A 14,905-nucleotide genomic window follows, 5' to 3' on the forward strand; every position below is an offset into this window, starting at 1 on the left:
TCGTCAGTGGCAGACGGTCTACTTTTGCATCAGCAGCACTGCTCGGTCCAGGGCAGGAGTACATTTTCAGCGGTGTTAGCTGTCCGGGAGGCTCTGGAGCGGTGCAGGGCTGATGGCTGTGGGAAGTACTTGCTGGCATTGGATCAAGCTAAGGCTTTTGATCAGGTCGACCACAAGTACCTCTGGCATCTCCTTGACAGGTATGGCCTGGAGGGGAGGTTCATTGGATGGCTTCAGGCTTTGTACAGAGGGGCTGAGAGCTTCATGTTGATCAATGGTTGGATTGGGCGGCCCTTTTGAAGTCGGCTCGGGGGTGCACCAGGGGTGTCCGCTGAGCCCTCTGCTCTATGCCTTTGCCATCGACCCCTTCATTAGAAGGCTAGATGGTGGGGTGTTGGGCGGGGTGCCGGTGGGCACTACTGGTGAGCCACCTTTGAGGGTCGTGGCTTATGCCGATGACGTATTTGTATTCATCTCTGGGACCGGTGAGGCGCAGGAGGTGGTCTCGGTGATGGAGCAGTATGCGGAGGCATCAGGCTCCAAGATTAATCATGACAAGTGTGAAGTTCTCTGGATGGGCAGGGAAGGTGAAGGCTTCGAGCTTCCGGATGCCTTCCTTGAGCTCCAACAGAAGGTAAAAGTGCTAGGCATCGAATTTGGCCCTGACGACTACAGCAAAACAAACTGGGAGTCCAGGTTGGCAGATGCTGATGTTAAAGTGAGATGCTGGAAGGGGTGGCGGCTGTCCCTAAGGGAAAGGGTTGACCTAATCAAGACTTACTTGGTCCCTGTTTTCTTATACGTCAGTTTCGTTTGTCTCTTGCCAGAGTCTCTCTACACGAGGGTTTACAGCTGCTTCTTCCAGCTATTATGGGGGAACAGACTGAACCTTGTGAGGCGGGATGTGACGTACTGATCCAGGCGGGAGGGTGGCCTAGGGATGGTCAACCCAGTTGTTTTATTCTCTCTGATGTTTATTAAACATAATCTTGGTAGCATGTTAAAAGAGAGACCGCCTGCATGGGTAGGCCTTTTCCAAGTCTAAGCATTGATGTCTAGGTCAGTCATTGTGGCCTTAAAAGTGGATTTCCAGCCTCTGTAATTTTCAGGCTTGTCATCAAACTTGGTGAGGCGTGTCTTAACAAGTTCTCTGCAGAGCATGTATTTAGCAAGCTGTGACATGTCCGTGTTTTCTGATTTTGGGTGCATGACTGCAGGTGGAACAGAGTTGGTTGTGACGGTTGGTGGACTTACGTGAAGTGACTTGGGGACATATGTTGCTGCTAAGTCATTCAGTGCCGGAACTGGCTTAAAGTCCATTGGCATGTTAGTTTGTAGAGTAGTGCATTTGCTAGGAGGTACTCTGTTGGTGCCAAAGTTGTATCACAGTTGTAAAAAATGACAATTCTGCCCAAAACATTATACCTTTTTTGGGTCCTACCCATATATATACCTTTTTGTTTCCTCTGCATATTTGTGTCACCCCACCACTTATGTATGGGGCACTATTAAGCTGCATCTACCCAAATCCATCCATACCTCACCGAAACTTAGAGTGGTCTGGGGCTTCTGAACTTTGCAAGATATTTCCAAGCTGCACATCTTGCTCAACTCCCTAAATATCACGCAGTAAAAGTGCCCCCCCCCCCCATGGGTCCCTATAGAGTCAGTAGATTGTGACCCCTTATCAGATGCCAATTTACTATGGCTACACTCCAGAGACCATCGCTCACTCCAACACCCAATTACTCAACTCTACCTATCTATCTGGGACAGTCTAAAGTCCTGATAAAAACATGGAATCATGTCTGCCCCGCTAGGGGAGGGGTTATATGGGGGTGGGGCCAATGGAAGCTCTGTGATTGGCTGTGGGGGGGTCGGTCGGCTCTGAGGACACTTTCCAGCTCTCGGGATGTTGGCTTTGCTCAGCTGTCTACACAATTCTGAAGAGGGGCAGTAATATACTGCAACAGAGGCTTTACCACCCCCCACTGCAGTCTGACCACAGAGCGGGGGCAGCACAGGGTCCCCCCACTTCCCATAGACTTCTCTTATGTCCCTCGTTTTTGGTGCCTTTTCTGAAAGTTCACCAAAGATGCTGAATGCAGGACTGCGAAGGAGGGGGGGGGGTCAGAAAACGCATCAAAAACTTGTGATGTCATAGAAGCCTATGGGGCACGGCACGTACATTGGGCAGACCGCAGGGGACAGTGTGAAAGCATTCCTATGTTTCTCCATGAAGGTCTAAGGGCCGGCTCACACTTGCTTTGCCCTCTGAAGAGTGATTTGGATTTGGATCGCTCTTCAGAGGGCACATTACAGGCAAGGAGGTGTCATTATATGGCCTCCACACCTTCTGCTTGAATCCCTTCAGCCCCGCCCTGGCCTACCACACCCACCCCATTGCCTGGAATCGGTGACATTGGCTGGGCCCGCTGATAGTGACAGTGGTGTCATTCCTGCCGCCGCACATAGACCCCCCTGGCTGAAAGGGGGGAGCAGGTCCATGGAGGTATAAGTGTGGCTCACCCTCGGGGTATTACCGCCCCCCCAATGAGCCCTGACTGTCCTGTCCCCATAATACAGCCTAGCCCATTCTCTGCTCTCCTCCCCCATCCCCCTCCCCCATACACTCTTCTCTTCTCCCGGACTGATCCCGCCATGTTTTCTCTGTTCTCATACACGGTACAATCTGATTGGACAATCTCTTCTAGAATGATGGAAACTGTGTAATATGAGGACAAAGCTCAGCCAATCATTGCCTTCATATTCAATCTGGCCTGTTCTTGTCCAATCAGATTATACTGTGTATGGTCCCCTCCCACCCCCCAGAGTCGCTATGAAGCCTGAACACAGGCCCCTCCCATTCTGTCATCATTCCATTACCATCCCCTGCACCAAAATGGGGGGCGTCCAGCAGGCGGTACTGCTCACCACAGGACATTCTTTCCTTCCAGTGACACCACCAACACAGGATATTTCTTTGCTTCCAGTGACACCACCAACACAGGACATTTCTTTGCTTCCAGTGACACCACCAACACGGGACATTTCTTTGCTTCCAGTGACACCACCAACACAGGACATTTCTTTGCTTCCAGTGACACCACCAACACAGGACATTTCTTTCTGCTGATTGTCTCTCTGTGGAAACCAATCATTCCCATCCAGGACTCTCGGGGTTTTCTCTATGGATGAAACAAATACAGAGAGAGGTGGGCTGAGAGAGAACTCCACTTCTTTCAGTGTTTAGTCCCCGGTCACATGGGGTGTCACTCGGCATGCCATTTCCATGCTATGCTTCTTGCAGATCACAAGTCGCCCCCTACTGCCCACAATGATGGGTCATATCGGGGGGTGTGACTTGGTGGGAGTCGCAGCGATTTCTAAAGTCATCCCTGCACTACTATTGGTGGGATTGGCATAGACATCGGTGTCACTCCTGAAATCGGCATTTCCCCCGACTTGGAAATCGTACGACTTCACTGTAAGCTGGATGTGACCGGGGGGGGGGTTAGAGGACAAAACCGGGAACTCCGCAAATGAGGCGTCCCACCATGATTAGTGACACCATCTTTCCTTCTTTCTCTTTCCCTCTCAATTCAATGAGCTTTATTGGCAGGAACAAATGACATTGTAGCATTGCCAAAGCAGTTTGTATGGGAAGAGGGGAAATATAAAGGGGGAGGGGTCCATGGGAAGGATTATGAAGTCCTCAGTGTTTCATGTCCCTCTCAGTCTGTGGCATGGTGTCACATGTGGTGCAGCTATTTCCCCCATTGGCTCCTCTTCTCCCAGTAGAATTTGGAGTTTCCTCCTTTCTTCTATAGAAGTGAAGTCCGGGATGAGAGCGGAGAGTCTCTGGAAGTGAGTGTCCCTCACTGATGAGTACTTGGGGCCCCGTACTGTCCTCCTCCCTCTCTCCCCCCAGGTCCCAGAGGACGGCGGCCCATTCACAAAGTGCAGTGCGATTGGCCCATGAGCAGGAGGAAACCGGCTGTGGGGAGTCATGAGACACGTGCAGTTCCTGGTGTGACTGGAGCCTGACCGGGAAAACGTTTATCTGGGGTGACGTTTGGGGACAATGTGATCAGTGACACCCACTTATGTCTGATCTCACTATTACTTTTCTATTCGAGTTTTCACTTCAATACGGGAAATAATGTGAAATCTGAGGGAAATCTGAGAGCCATATGAAGACTTTGGGCCGTTCTATTGTCTGTTCATATGTCTGTGTGTACATCACACCGAAAAGGGGGACATTTACAGAGCAAAGAGGGACAGAGAAATATGGTGTCACACAAGGGAGAGTGATGGGAGATATGATCAAATACAATCTCATTACCTCCTCTGCTCACACTTCCAGCAAGGTCTCCTCTATAATTCCTCCCACATGGAGCTTCCTGTCTGTGCCTGACCTCACTTCCTGTCCGTGTCTGACATCACTTCCTGTGTGTGCCTGATGTCACTTCCTGTGTGTGCCTGACCTCGCACCCTGTCTGTGCCTGACATCACTTCCTGGTTGTGTCTGACCTCACTTCCTGTCTGTGTCTGACCTTACTTCCTGTCTGCATCCGACATCACTTCCTGTCTGTGCCGAACATTACTTCCCGTCTGCGCCTGACATAACTTCCTGTACCTGACATCACTTCCTGTCTGTCCCACCATTACTTCTCATCTGCGCCTCACATCACTTCCCGTCTGTGCGTCACATTACTTCCTGTCTGTGACTGACATCCTTCCTGTCTGTGCCCAACTTCACTTCCTGTCTGTGCCTTACATCCTTTCTTTCTGTGCCTGACATCACTTCCTGTACCTGACCTCACTTCCTGTCTGTGCCCCACATTGCTTTCTGTCTGAGCCTGACCTCACTTCCTGTCTGAGCCTGACCTCACTTCCTGTCTGAGCCTGACCTCACTTCCTGTCTGAGCCTGACCTCACTTCCTGTCTGAGCCTGACCTCACTTCCTGTCTGTGCCTGACCTCACTTCCTGTCTGTGCCTGACATCACTTCCTGTCTCTGTATATGTGTGATCACCACCTTGTGGAGCTCAGAAGAACGGCATCCTGAGAAATGTAAGAAAATGAAACCAAACTGTACGATGACAGGAAGATTTATTACCTACTTCAGCTCCGGAAAATTTTACCCCCTTCATGACCAGGGAATTTTTTTTTCTGTTCAGCACTGCACTACTTTAACTGACAATTGTGCGGTCATGCTACACTGTACACAAGTTTCACTGATATAAATAGAGCTTTCTATTGGTGATATTTGATCAGCACTGGGGGGGGGGGGGTATTTTTTAATTTTGAAAACAAATGATATCTTCTACTTTGTTATAAAACATATCCCATAAAATCAGATTTCTTCATACATGTAGTACAACGTGTATTCTGCTCCGTGTCTTTGGTAGAAGCATAGCTGAATCCGTGGATATTGATTGTTCTGTGTGAAGTTATGGCGTCTACAAACTATGGGATATAGAATGGAATTTATGCAGCTTTTACGTCGCTGTTACTTTCTGACTGCCGATCACATTTCTTGAGGCAGTAAAATGCCCGGACCTTACAAACATCCCCAAATGTCCCCTTTATGGGAAGGATACATCCCAAGGTATGTGCTGAGAGGCATGTTGTGTCCATGGAACATTTACAGTTATTGCCATAAGTTATTGGAAAATGAAAAACAAAATCTATTTACACCAAGTTGTCATTTAATGAGCTATTTCTGGCACACGCCATGGGGAGATGTGGAATTACACCCCGAAACACATTCTGCTACTTCTCCCCAGTATGAGGACACCACAAGTGAGAGACTTTCTGGCAGCCTTGCCACATACAGGTCCCAAAATCCAATGACCACCTTAAGGAGGCTTAGGCAACCATCTTAGGGTGCCAGGATAGGGGGGTGGTAAAATATGAACCTGCAGCCACTTGCTGCGGATTTGGATTTTTAACAATGCTGCAGACGTGTTATTTCCCCCCACACTGCCCACCGCTATACGGCCGGGAGTGTGAGGACTTTAGTAAATCCGAATGTCGGCTGTCATGTGGAAGTGATACAAGTGGCTGTGAAGCCGCCTATCATTCCCACCATTAAGATGTGCCCCTCCCCCTGACACCATGTGGGACAGCAGAGCCTGGTGCTGTCATGGTGGGTGTCACTGGGAAGGACAGAGGGAGCTCAGCGGACCTCCTATACACAGACCAGGACGTGACATGTACATTGGGGCTCCTACATAGGAACACAGTGATCCCCACACACGTTACATATCAGCGCACACGCCGGAGGGAGAGCAATGATTGGAGCACCAGTGCTCCTGTGTAACTCTATACTGATGACCTGGAGGGGCTATTAAAGCGTTCCAAGTGCACACAGTGTTACGGCTTGACATGTTGGGAATCCCATTTCCTCGGCACAACCTCATCTTTTATATTTCACCAGAAAATAGGTCATGAATTGCATTTATGTGCTCAGAAATAAACGTTACTATATTGTTCCTGAAATGTTGCCTTTCATAAACTGTTGTGCTAATATCATGTAACATAGAAAATGACAACTCCCAACATTGGATTATATAGGGTGTCTGCTATCAAAGAATACATCAGATTTGGGGTTTAGTGATCTTCAGGAATAAAATGATTTGGTGTAAAAGGTGGAAACAAAGAATAAAAAATGTCCCCAGGACTCCATGGACCCCTTCATTCCACGCCGTCTCCAGGAACCGGGAAACCACAGAGAAGCCAAGTGTCCCCCGACTTCCTCTCCAGGCTGGGATGTCACTCTGGTCAGGTGCCACCTACAGGGGAAGAAGCAGACTGCACCGGCCTACATCTGCTCTATGCTTTGTCTGATCAGGATGGCGGCCATTTCTCCATAAACACAGAGCGCCCTAAACACGAGGTAAACGTGGTGCAGCATTGAGCCCCGTCCAGGTGTAGTGTAGACTTTGACAGGCTGCAGGCAGCGGGGCTGGACGCTGTACCTGTGCCTACCAGGTGTATTATAATGACAGCATTGCACCCACAGGGGCCGGACCCCCCATGTACAAGGGGCCTAAGAGATACCATCAGCTTGTGTCCCATTCCACCAGACTCCTAGAACTGGAAGAGGACATTTTTGGGGGGATGTGTTGTAGAAGAACCCAGACCACGGTATTGTGCGGTGAAAATATCATCCAACTTTATTCATCATATATATGTGACACTTTAACAACAGAAGGAAAGAGATAGATTGTTTACATTTCAAGGATCTATTTATACCATTTAAATCATCTATGCTAAGAAACTGATTAACATGTGACACACCCCTCATTAATACCAGCCCCGCCCACTTATGTAACCCTCTAAATATACAAATCCCTGTAATTTCCCAGAAGACACTTTCATCTTTTATCCATACCAAGCTGATTGGGTACAAGAGAACCCCGAGCCCCTCCTGCTCATTCTCATACAACAAGTCCATGTCACCATCTACAAGGTGAGAGGACCTGAAGGAGAACAAGACCATGACCACCAGGACCATCACCTGACTGAAGCCATGCTCACATTTCTTTCTAATGCTGCTTCTATGGTCTACTCAGATACAGATTTGGCAGATGTACATTCGTGTCTTCAAGGAGCTGATCAAACATGATCTGTGCTTGACCATCTTTTTTGGGGTCCAGAGGTGACATTAGGGGTCTGATAGACCTCTTGTGTTTCTTTAAAGAGGATCTGTGACCAGCAATATGTTATCACATGCGAGGCTATTAACCCCCTATATGGCAATAATAAAAGTTCAGAGAAAGAAAAGTTTAAAGTAACACACTGTAAATGAAAAAACACATAAAACACATTTTAAAGCCCCCAGTTCCCGTATACATGAGCAATTGCAAGGGTTGGGTGCGGTTATGTAGGAAAACATCAATCACACTACACATTGTACATATCTCTGCACACACCAGAGGGAGAGGAATAACTCTAGGGCCATCATTCATGGTTCACTATATAAACTGATGACTGTAAAGGCTTTTAAAGCGTCACCTATGGACAATATCTGGTACTGAAGTTTGTCACCATTTCACAAATACACACAATTTTTAAAGTTTGACATGTTTCTGATCTATATACTTGATGCCAACAAAATATTTTATATTTCACCAAACAAATTGGGTCATATATTGAGTTTTTTGTGTATTAAAATGATCTTTAGTATGTTTTTTTACAGAAAATATGCATTTGAGAACAACTGTGCTAATATCCTGTGACATAGAAAATGGCAACTATCACATTTATATTCTCCAGGGTCTCTGCTTCAGAAAATAAAACATGTTTGCAGGGTTCAAGTAATCTTCTGTTCTAAAATGTGAAATTAATCATGTGCATAAAAAAGCAAAGCCACCATATTACTAAACCCATCCAATAAAATGGATCCCACTTCCCCCCACCCAGGTGACTGTTGGAACTCCTTTACCTTGTGTAGATATCTCCTTCTGAGATCCTCATAATCTAATATAAATGTACAACACTCTCTGACACCAGATTGTAGACTACACCTTGATTTTCTGAGGTAGTCAGCCGCCATGTAGCTCTGTGACACCACCTTAGGTGATGGAGTCACTTCTGCTGTCAGCTCTGCTATACCATCAATGGTGTCATTGGTTATCTGATCCATGACTCCAGTACACCGGTTCATCTTACTTATCTTAGATTACTTAGATTCCCCATCCCGTCTATGAAGGGCTCACTGCATAAAACATCTCCACTCCAGAGAAAATGTTTCTTCTCACTGGAAGGCCAGGGGAGTATTGGGAGAAATTGAGGCTTTCCCTTACAGATATGGGGGAGGGGCAACATAGCCTAAAGTACAGCTATGGGTGGAATTTAAGGGAAGACATGTTAGAACGCCCTTTCCACAAAAGAAGCAATGTATCTGGGAGGACTAGGAATCCATTGGACCAATGGGGATTAAACATTCTGCAATTACATTGAGGCACCATGAAATGTTACTGGCCTGTGATTGGCTCTCCTATTGTTAGTGAAGTGAGACTCCCCTTGTCGGTGTCATTAATGGAAAGAAACCATGTGAAATGTTTCCCCCAAATCCAATACACCTTTTACAGCAGGACAGTAAATATCAGAACACAATTCAAACATCAGACCAACAGCAGGAAGTCTGCTAACTGAATGTGTAATGCAATCTGTCATTAGCATTCCCAGAGTTCCCTCTGAAACATAGTTGTATCAGCTGTTGGTCCTGTCTGTAGATCTGTTATTTTCCAACCTTCTGTAACAGGGTGACAACCCTGATCATTCTGCAGGAACATTACACAGCAGCGTTGTCACCCTGTACAGGGAAGTCTTAGATAGATTATAAGTAAGACACACAACAAGTAAAGCCCAACTTCAGCTAACGCTTCTACAGCAGTTACAGCAACAGGTTCTCTATAAGGTCCAACCCCCCATATGAATGACAACTGACAGTTGTGAGCACCCCCAGCAGTGTTATAGGATTTGCCCCAACCCCTCCAACTTCCATTTTTCCCAAAAGGCTTGGCCTTCTACAGGAAGTAGAAAAACAAACAATCTACTGGGAGGGACAACAAAAAATAAAACAAAAGGAGACTCAGAAAAACAAAACCTGCTCTGCTAATGACAGATTTCATTATTAATGTCATTATTGATGTTGCCCATAGTTACACTTTGGTGCCAACGTTGTAATATTTCCAGGGAGAAGAAGTTTTCTTTACAAACTTTCCACCAAAAAGAGATGTGTGCACTCAGAGTGATTATTGTGAACCCCAATCAGAGGAATGTCAGTCCCCCGGAAGAAGTGGTAGGAATATGACCGCACACTCAGCACTTTGTAAGTTCAGATCTCTGGCAGTTGTATTGTGTGATTAGTCTATGGAGAGGAGTAATAGCTGGAAAGAGAAAACATGGAACAAGGATTTCTGATCTTCACCTGATGGAATCCCATTTGGCAGAACCACATGGAACACAAGTGGCCAGCTGGGCTTACGTTTTACTGCTGAATACATCCCCTAAATCAGCAGTAACTCAGTATTGGAAGGCCTGCATCAGCTTGGGATGTTGTTTTCTCACTGAACAGAGACTTCTTTCTAGATGGTGTCACAGACACAGACCTGCCTGAAAGGTTGTCATCCATGAGAGGAGATGAGATGTGGAAAGGAAGCATTGATAACGGGAGAGGAGATGGAACAGGTAATGGGAGGAGTGGACAAGGTGGGCTTAGCTGGAGACCTCAAGACTGGCTGATGATGTATCAATAGTCAGAAGAACCTGGAATGGACTCTCCCAATGAGGCTTCAGAGACTTGGTAAGGTGACAATAGACCCCATCCTAGTCTCTGGTACTGAGGCAGTGTTGGTCATGTATTACCTCAGGATCCAGAAATGAAGAAAATGCTAGGAAACACAACTCAGTTGGTGAATCATGAAAATGCATTACATGTTCATTCAAAGCTCCATAAAAAAGATAAAGATGAGAATCATGAGGGAAGCTGTTCAGTTATTGATGCTTATCTTAAAAAAAATTGTCAAAAGGTAAAATATTCAAATCCCTTCTAGTTGTGTATTGATGGACATAAGCACTAAACTCAGTTCATCCGATCATTACATTCCAGTTTGCTCAGATTTTAGTTTGTTCCTTTAAAGTAACATTTTATTGTTTCCCTTCTTCTCTAGCTTGTGGGATGACATTGGGGATGTGAAACTTGCTTGTGACACCTGAAACTTCTTTAACCTCCCTAGCAGTCTGATATTGTCCATATTTCTGTGCTCAAAGTGGTACTTTTTTTGCATGGAAATATGTATTTTTTTTTATTGTAGGTCTGTAATTTTTAGGAATAACTCACTGAAATCTATCTGAACACGAGTCTAGTAAATATCCTGGGTAGGATAAAATTTGAAACACAAAATCATTTAATAAATAATCATAAAAATAATAATATAATAATACATTTAATTAAATAATATAAATCAAACCAAAAACACTGAAATGTGAAATGGAGCGCCAAGTTGGCACATCGCTGAGCTCAGTCGCAGAATCGTTTTCAGTGTCTGATGATGAATTTCCCCAACAAATCATTATCACTCAATTCTGCAAGTGGTTCTGATTTACTATCGCTGTTCTCTACCCGGTCTAAAACCGATTTTGACCTAAAGGGACACTTTTTGGACGTCATTGACGTTTCTCAGTTTCCAAGCAGAAAGAACAGTAAAAATGCAGGCAGGGTGCCAGACAAAGCACTCGGGACAAAATATATGTGAAATGGTTTGATACAGGAATGGAATACTATGTGATTTTAGTGTATTTAGTGAATGTCACTTTTTTTCATTTTCAAATTTCCCGCCGTTCCATCCCCCGTACGTCCCGACACTCGCAGGAGACGGAACCCAGATGACAGATGCCGGCATCCGCCGCAGGACATTACAGGGGACACTGCAGGAGGGACATTGTGGGAGCGCAGAACAAGGTAAGTGATCGAGGGATCCCGGAGCAACACTGCAGTGTATTCCTGAGTGTAGCTCAGGGTTACAGCTTGTGGTACTGAAACTTTACCCCGAGCTACACTCAGGAATACCGCCAGGGGGGTTAATATCTCTTTTCTTCCAGAATTTAATCTATGCTGAAATTTGTGAATCCTGTGGTGATAGATTAGCCCAGCATTGACTGTAAAAGCTTTATCACATTGAGAGCATTAAAATGGCTTCTCTCCAGTGTGACTCCTCTGGTGTCTGATAAGATCTGACTTCTGTGTAAAAGCTTTATCACATTCAGAACACCGATATGACTTCTCTCCAGTGTGAATCCTCTGGTGTCTGATAAGATCTGACTTTCCTGTAAAAGCTTTATCACATTCAGAACACTGATATGACTTCTCTCCAGTGTGAATCCTCTGGTGTCTGATAAGATTTGACTTCACTGTAAAAGCTTTATCACATTCAGAACACTGATATGGCTTCTCTCCAGTGTGAATCCTCTGGTGTCTGATAAGATTTGACTTCACTGTAAAAGCTTTATCACATTCAGAACACTGATATGGCTTCTCTCCAGTGTGAATCCTCTGGTGTATGATAAGATGTGACTTATGTTTAAAAGCTTTATCACAGTTAGAACACTGATATGGCTTCTCTCCAATGTGAATCATCTGGTGTGTGATAAGATCTGACTTCTGAGTAAAAGCTTTTTCACATTCAGAACACTGATATAGCTTCTCTCCAGTGTGTACAATCTGGTGTATGATAAGATGTGACTTCCTTTTAAAACCTTTGTCACACTCAGAACATGGATATGGCTTCTCTCCAGTGTGAATCATCTGGTGTGTGAGAAGACTTGACTTCTGTGTAAAAGTTTTATCACATTCAGAACACTGATATGGCTTCTCTCCAGTGTGAATCATCTGGTGTCTGATAAGATTTGACTTCTGAGTAAAAGCTTTATCACATTTAGAACACTGATATGGCTTCTCTCCAGTGTGAATGCTCAGGTGTATTTTAAGCTTCCTCTTGGTTGTAAAGTTTTTGCCACATTCAGAACACTGATATGGCTTCTCTCCAGTGTGAATCATCTGGTGTCTGATAAGATCTGACTTCTGAGTAAAAGTTTTATCACATTCAGAACACTGATATGACTTCTCTCCAGTGTGAATCCTCTGGTGTCTGATAAGATCTGACTTCTGTGTAAAAGCTTTATCACATTCAGAACACTGAGATGACTTCTCTCCAGTGTGTACAATCTGGTGTCTGATAAGATTTGACTTCACTGTAAAAGCTTTATCACATTCAGAACACTGATATGGCTTCTCTCCAGTGTGAACAATCTGGTGTACGATAAGATATGACTTATGTTTAAAAGCTTTATCACATTTAAAACACTTATATGGCTTCTCTCCAGTGTGAACTCTTTGGTGTACTATAAGGTGTCCCTTGCGTCTAAAGGTTTTGTCACATTTAGAACAATGATATGACTTCCCTCCATTGTGAACCTTCTGGTGTGTGATATATTTTCTCTCCATTGTAAAATCTCCAAACAAGAAGTAGTTTGAAATGACTCCTCTTATGTATATATGGGTTGGACTTTATTGTAAAGCCATTGTCACTTCCAGAACACTGAAATTACTTTTCTCCTGCTGGATCAATGTGGAAGAGGATCCAAACCATGACTTTTAGAACACAGATATGACTTGTATCCCGTATGAATCCTCCAGTGAACAGCGATAAAGACTTTCAGTCAATTAAGACACCCATATGTCTTGTTTTCCATGTGACTCAGCTGTATTCATGAAGACCAACATGACCGAAAACTTGGTTCATCAATCCACCTGTACAAAAAAAAAATTAGAATGCTACATAAAGTATTTTTCTATTTTTAATATTCATTACTAAATATATCTTATGAATATAAAGAATATGTACAGCATTATCTACAGTAATTTTTTTTAATCAAATAGATTTTATTAAGAATGTTTCTAAGTGCGCACAGTATTCCCAACATTCAGCCCAGACAATGGAGTCATACATTCTCACGTATAGGCAGTTGTGGCACTGTTACAGATCATACAGAACAATAACTTGCTTTGTCTACTGCGGTGTCTGTGGTGTCTGTTGTCGGTTTTTGGACAGGGAAGCGGTATTCTAATGAAAGTAGTTAAGCGCAGTCTGGGGTCGGTTCCGTTACATCCCCAAAAAGACTTGCAGCTGGAATTGCAGCCAAAGGGGGTCCTACAAAGTACTGACTCCGGGGGGCCGAATACAAATGCCGCCACACTTTTCACAGGTTTATTGGTCACAAATGTTGGAAACCATTTCTCATTTTACTTCCACTTCACAATTATGTGCCACTTTGTGTCGGTCTATCACATCCAATCCCAATAAATACATTGTAACATGACAACATGGGGGGGCATTTCAAGGCACTGTAATGTGTATTGCTATCATGTAAAGGACCAATAGCCTCCTATATGATGGCATATAGGTGACAGGTTCTCTTTGTGAAGATTCCCGGGGTCTATTAGACTCTGGATGTCTCCTGTCTGTTCCACTGCAGATGATGGAACACAGACCGCCTTCCATCAGCTGCTTCCCCGGCACTGATCCCGGAGAATGACAGCTCCAGTCCAGGAAGTGATGTCATCCACGTCATACATGTCACTTCCTGGTCTGTGTACAGGAGGTCCGCTGAGCTCCCGCCACCCTTCCCAGTGACACCCACCATGACAGCACCGGGCTCTGCTGTCCCGCATGGTGTCGTGGGGGGAGGGGCACATCTCAGTGGTGGGAATGATAGGTGGCTTCACAGCCACTTGTATCACTTCCACATGACAGCCGACATTCGGATTTACTAAAGTCCACACACTCCCGGCTGTATAGCGGTGGGCACTGTGGGGAAAAAACACGTCTGCAGCATTGTTAACAATCCAAATCTCCAGCAAGTGGCTGCAGATTCAAATATAACCGCCCCCCATCCTGACACCCTAGGATGGTTGCCTGAGCTGCCTTATGCTGGGCGTGGAGCTAGGTGCACAGTCATTGATAATAAAGTGGTATGTGGGTGGAGCCAGGTGCACAGTCATTGGTAGAGAGAAAACAGGTGGCGCACACACCTAGTGCATTATCCAAGGTTTATTGTAGGAATTAAATCATAAAAACATACTCACAGACGAAGCATGTATCTAAAAAGCATAGAAAAATGACAATGGCCACAACGGCGGGCAAGGTGTTCTCACTGTCAGTGCGGTCAAATAACTGACGCGTTTCGGGGACGAATCCCTTTCCTCAGAGCTGATGACCAACCTGTATGGAGGTCAAGTAGTAAATAACCAGGGTTAGATGCCTTGGGAGCAAAGCTCCACCTCCTCTACTTGTTATAAGATGAGGGGTTGGAGGGGGTTATTTAAAGTG

The 14,905-nt window shown here is 45.1% G+C and overlaps 2 protein-coding genes across 2 annotated transcripts in view; one reads left to right on the forward strand and one right to left on the reverse strand.

Moving 5' to 3' along the window:
- LOC149470540 (uncharacterized) overlaps positions 1-14,905 on the forward strand; it is a 699,116-nt gene that overhangs the window by 186,703 nt on the left and 497,508 nt on the right. The window lies entirely within an intron of this gene.
- LOC149470544 (uncharacterized) overlaps positions 1-14,905 on the reverse strand; it is a 125,314-nt gene that overhangs the window by 33,405 nt on the left and 77,004 nt on the right. The window contains 1 exon segment of the mRNA XM_089662919.1: positions 11,329-12,741. Within this exon segment, the coding sequence (XP_089519045.1) occupies positions 11,329-12,741 (1,413 nt within the window).

The sequence above is a fragment of the Staurois parvus genome, unplaced genomic scaffold (assembly GCF_062004578.1).
Source record: "Staurois parvus isolate SC_StPar_1 unplaced genomic scaffold, SC_StPar_1.0 ptg000039l, whole genome shotgun sequence".
Classification (NCBI taxonomy): domain Eukaryota; kingdom Metazoa; phylum Chordata; class Amphibia; order Anura; family Ranidae; genus Staurois; species Staurois parvus.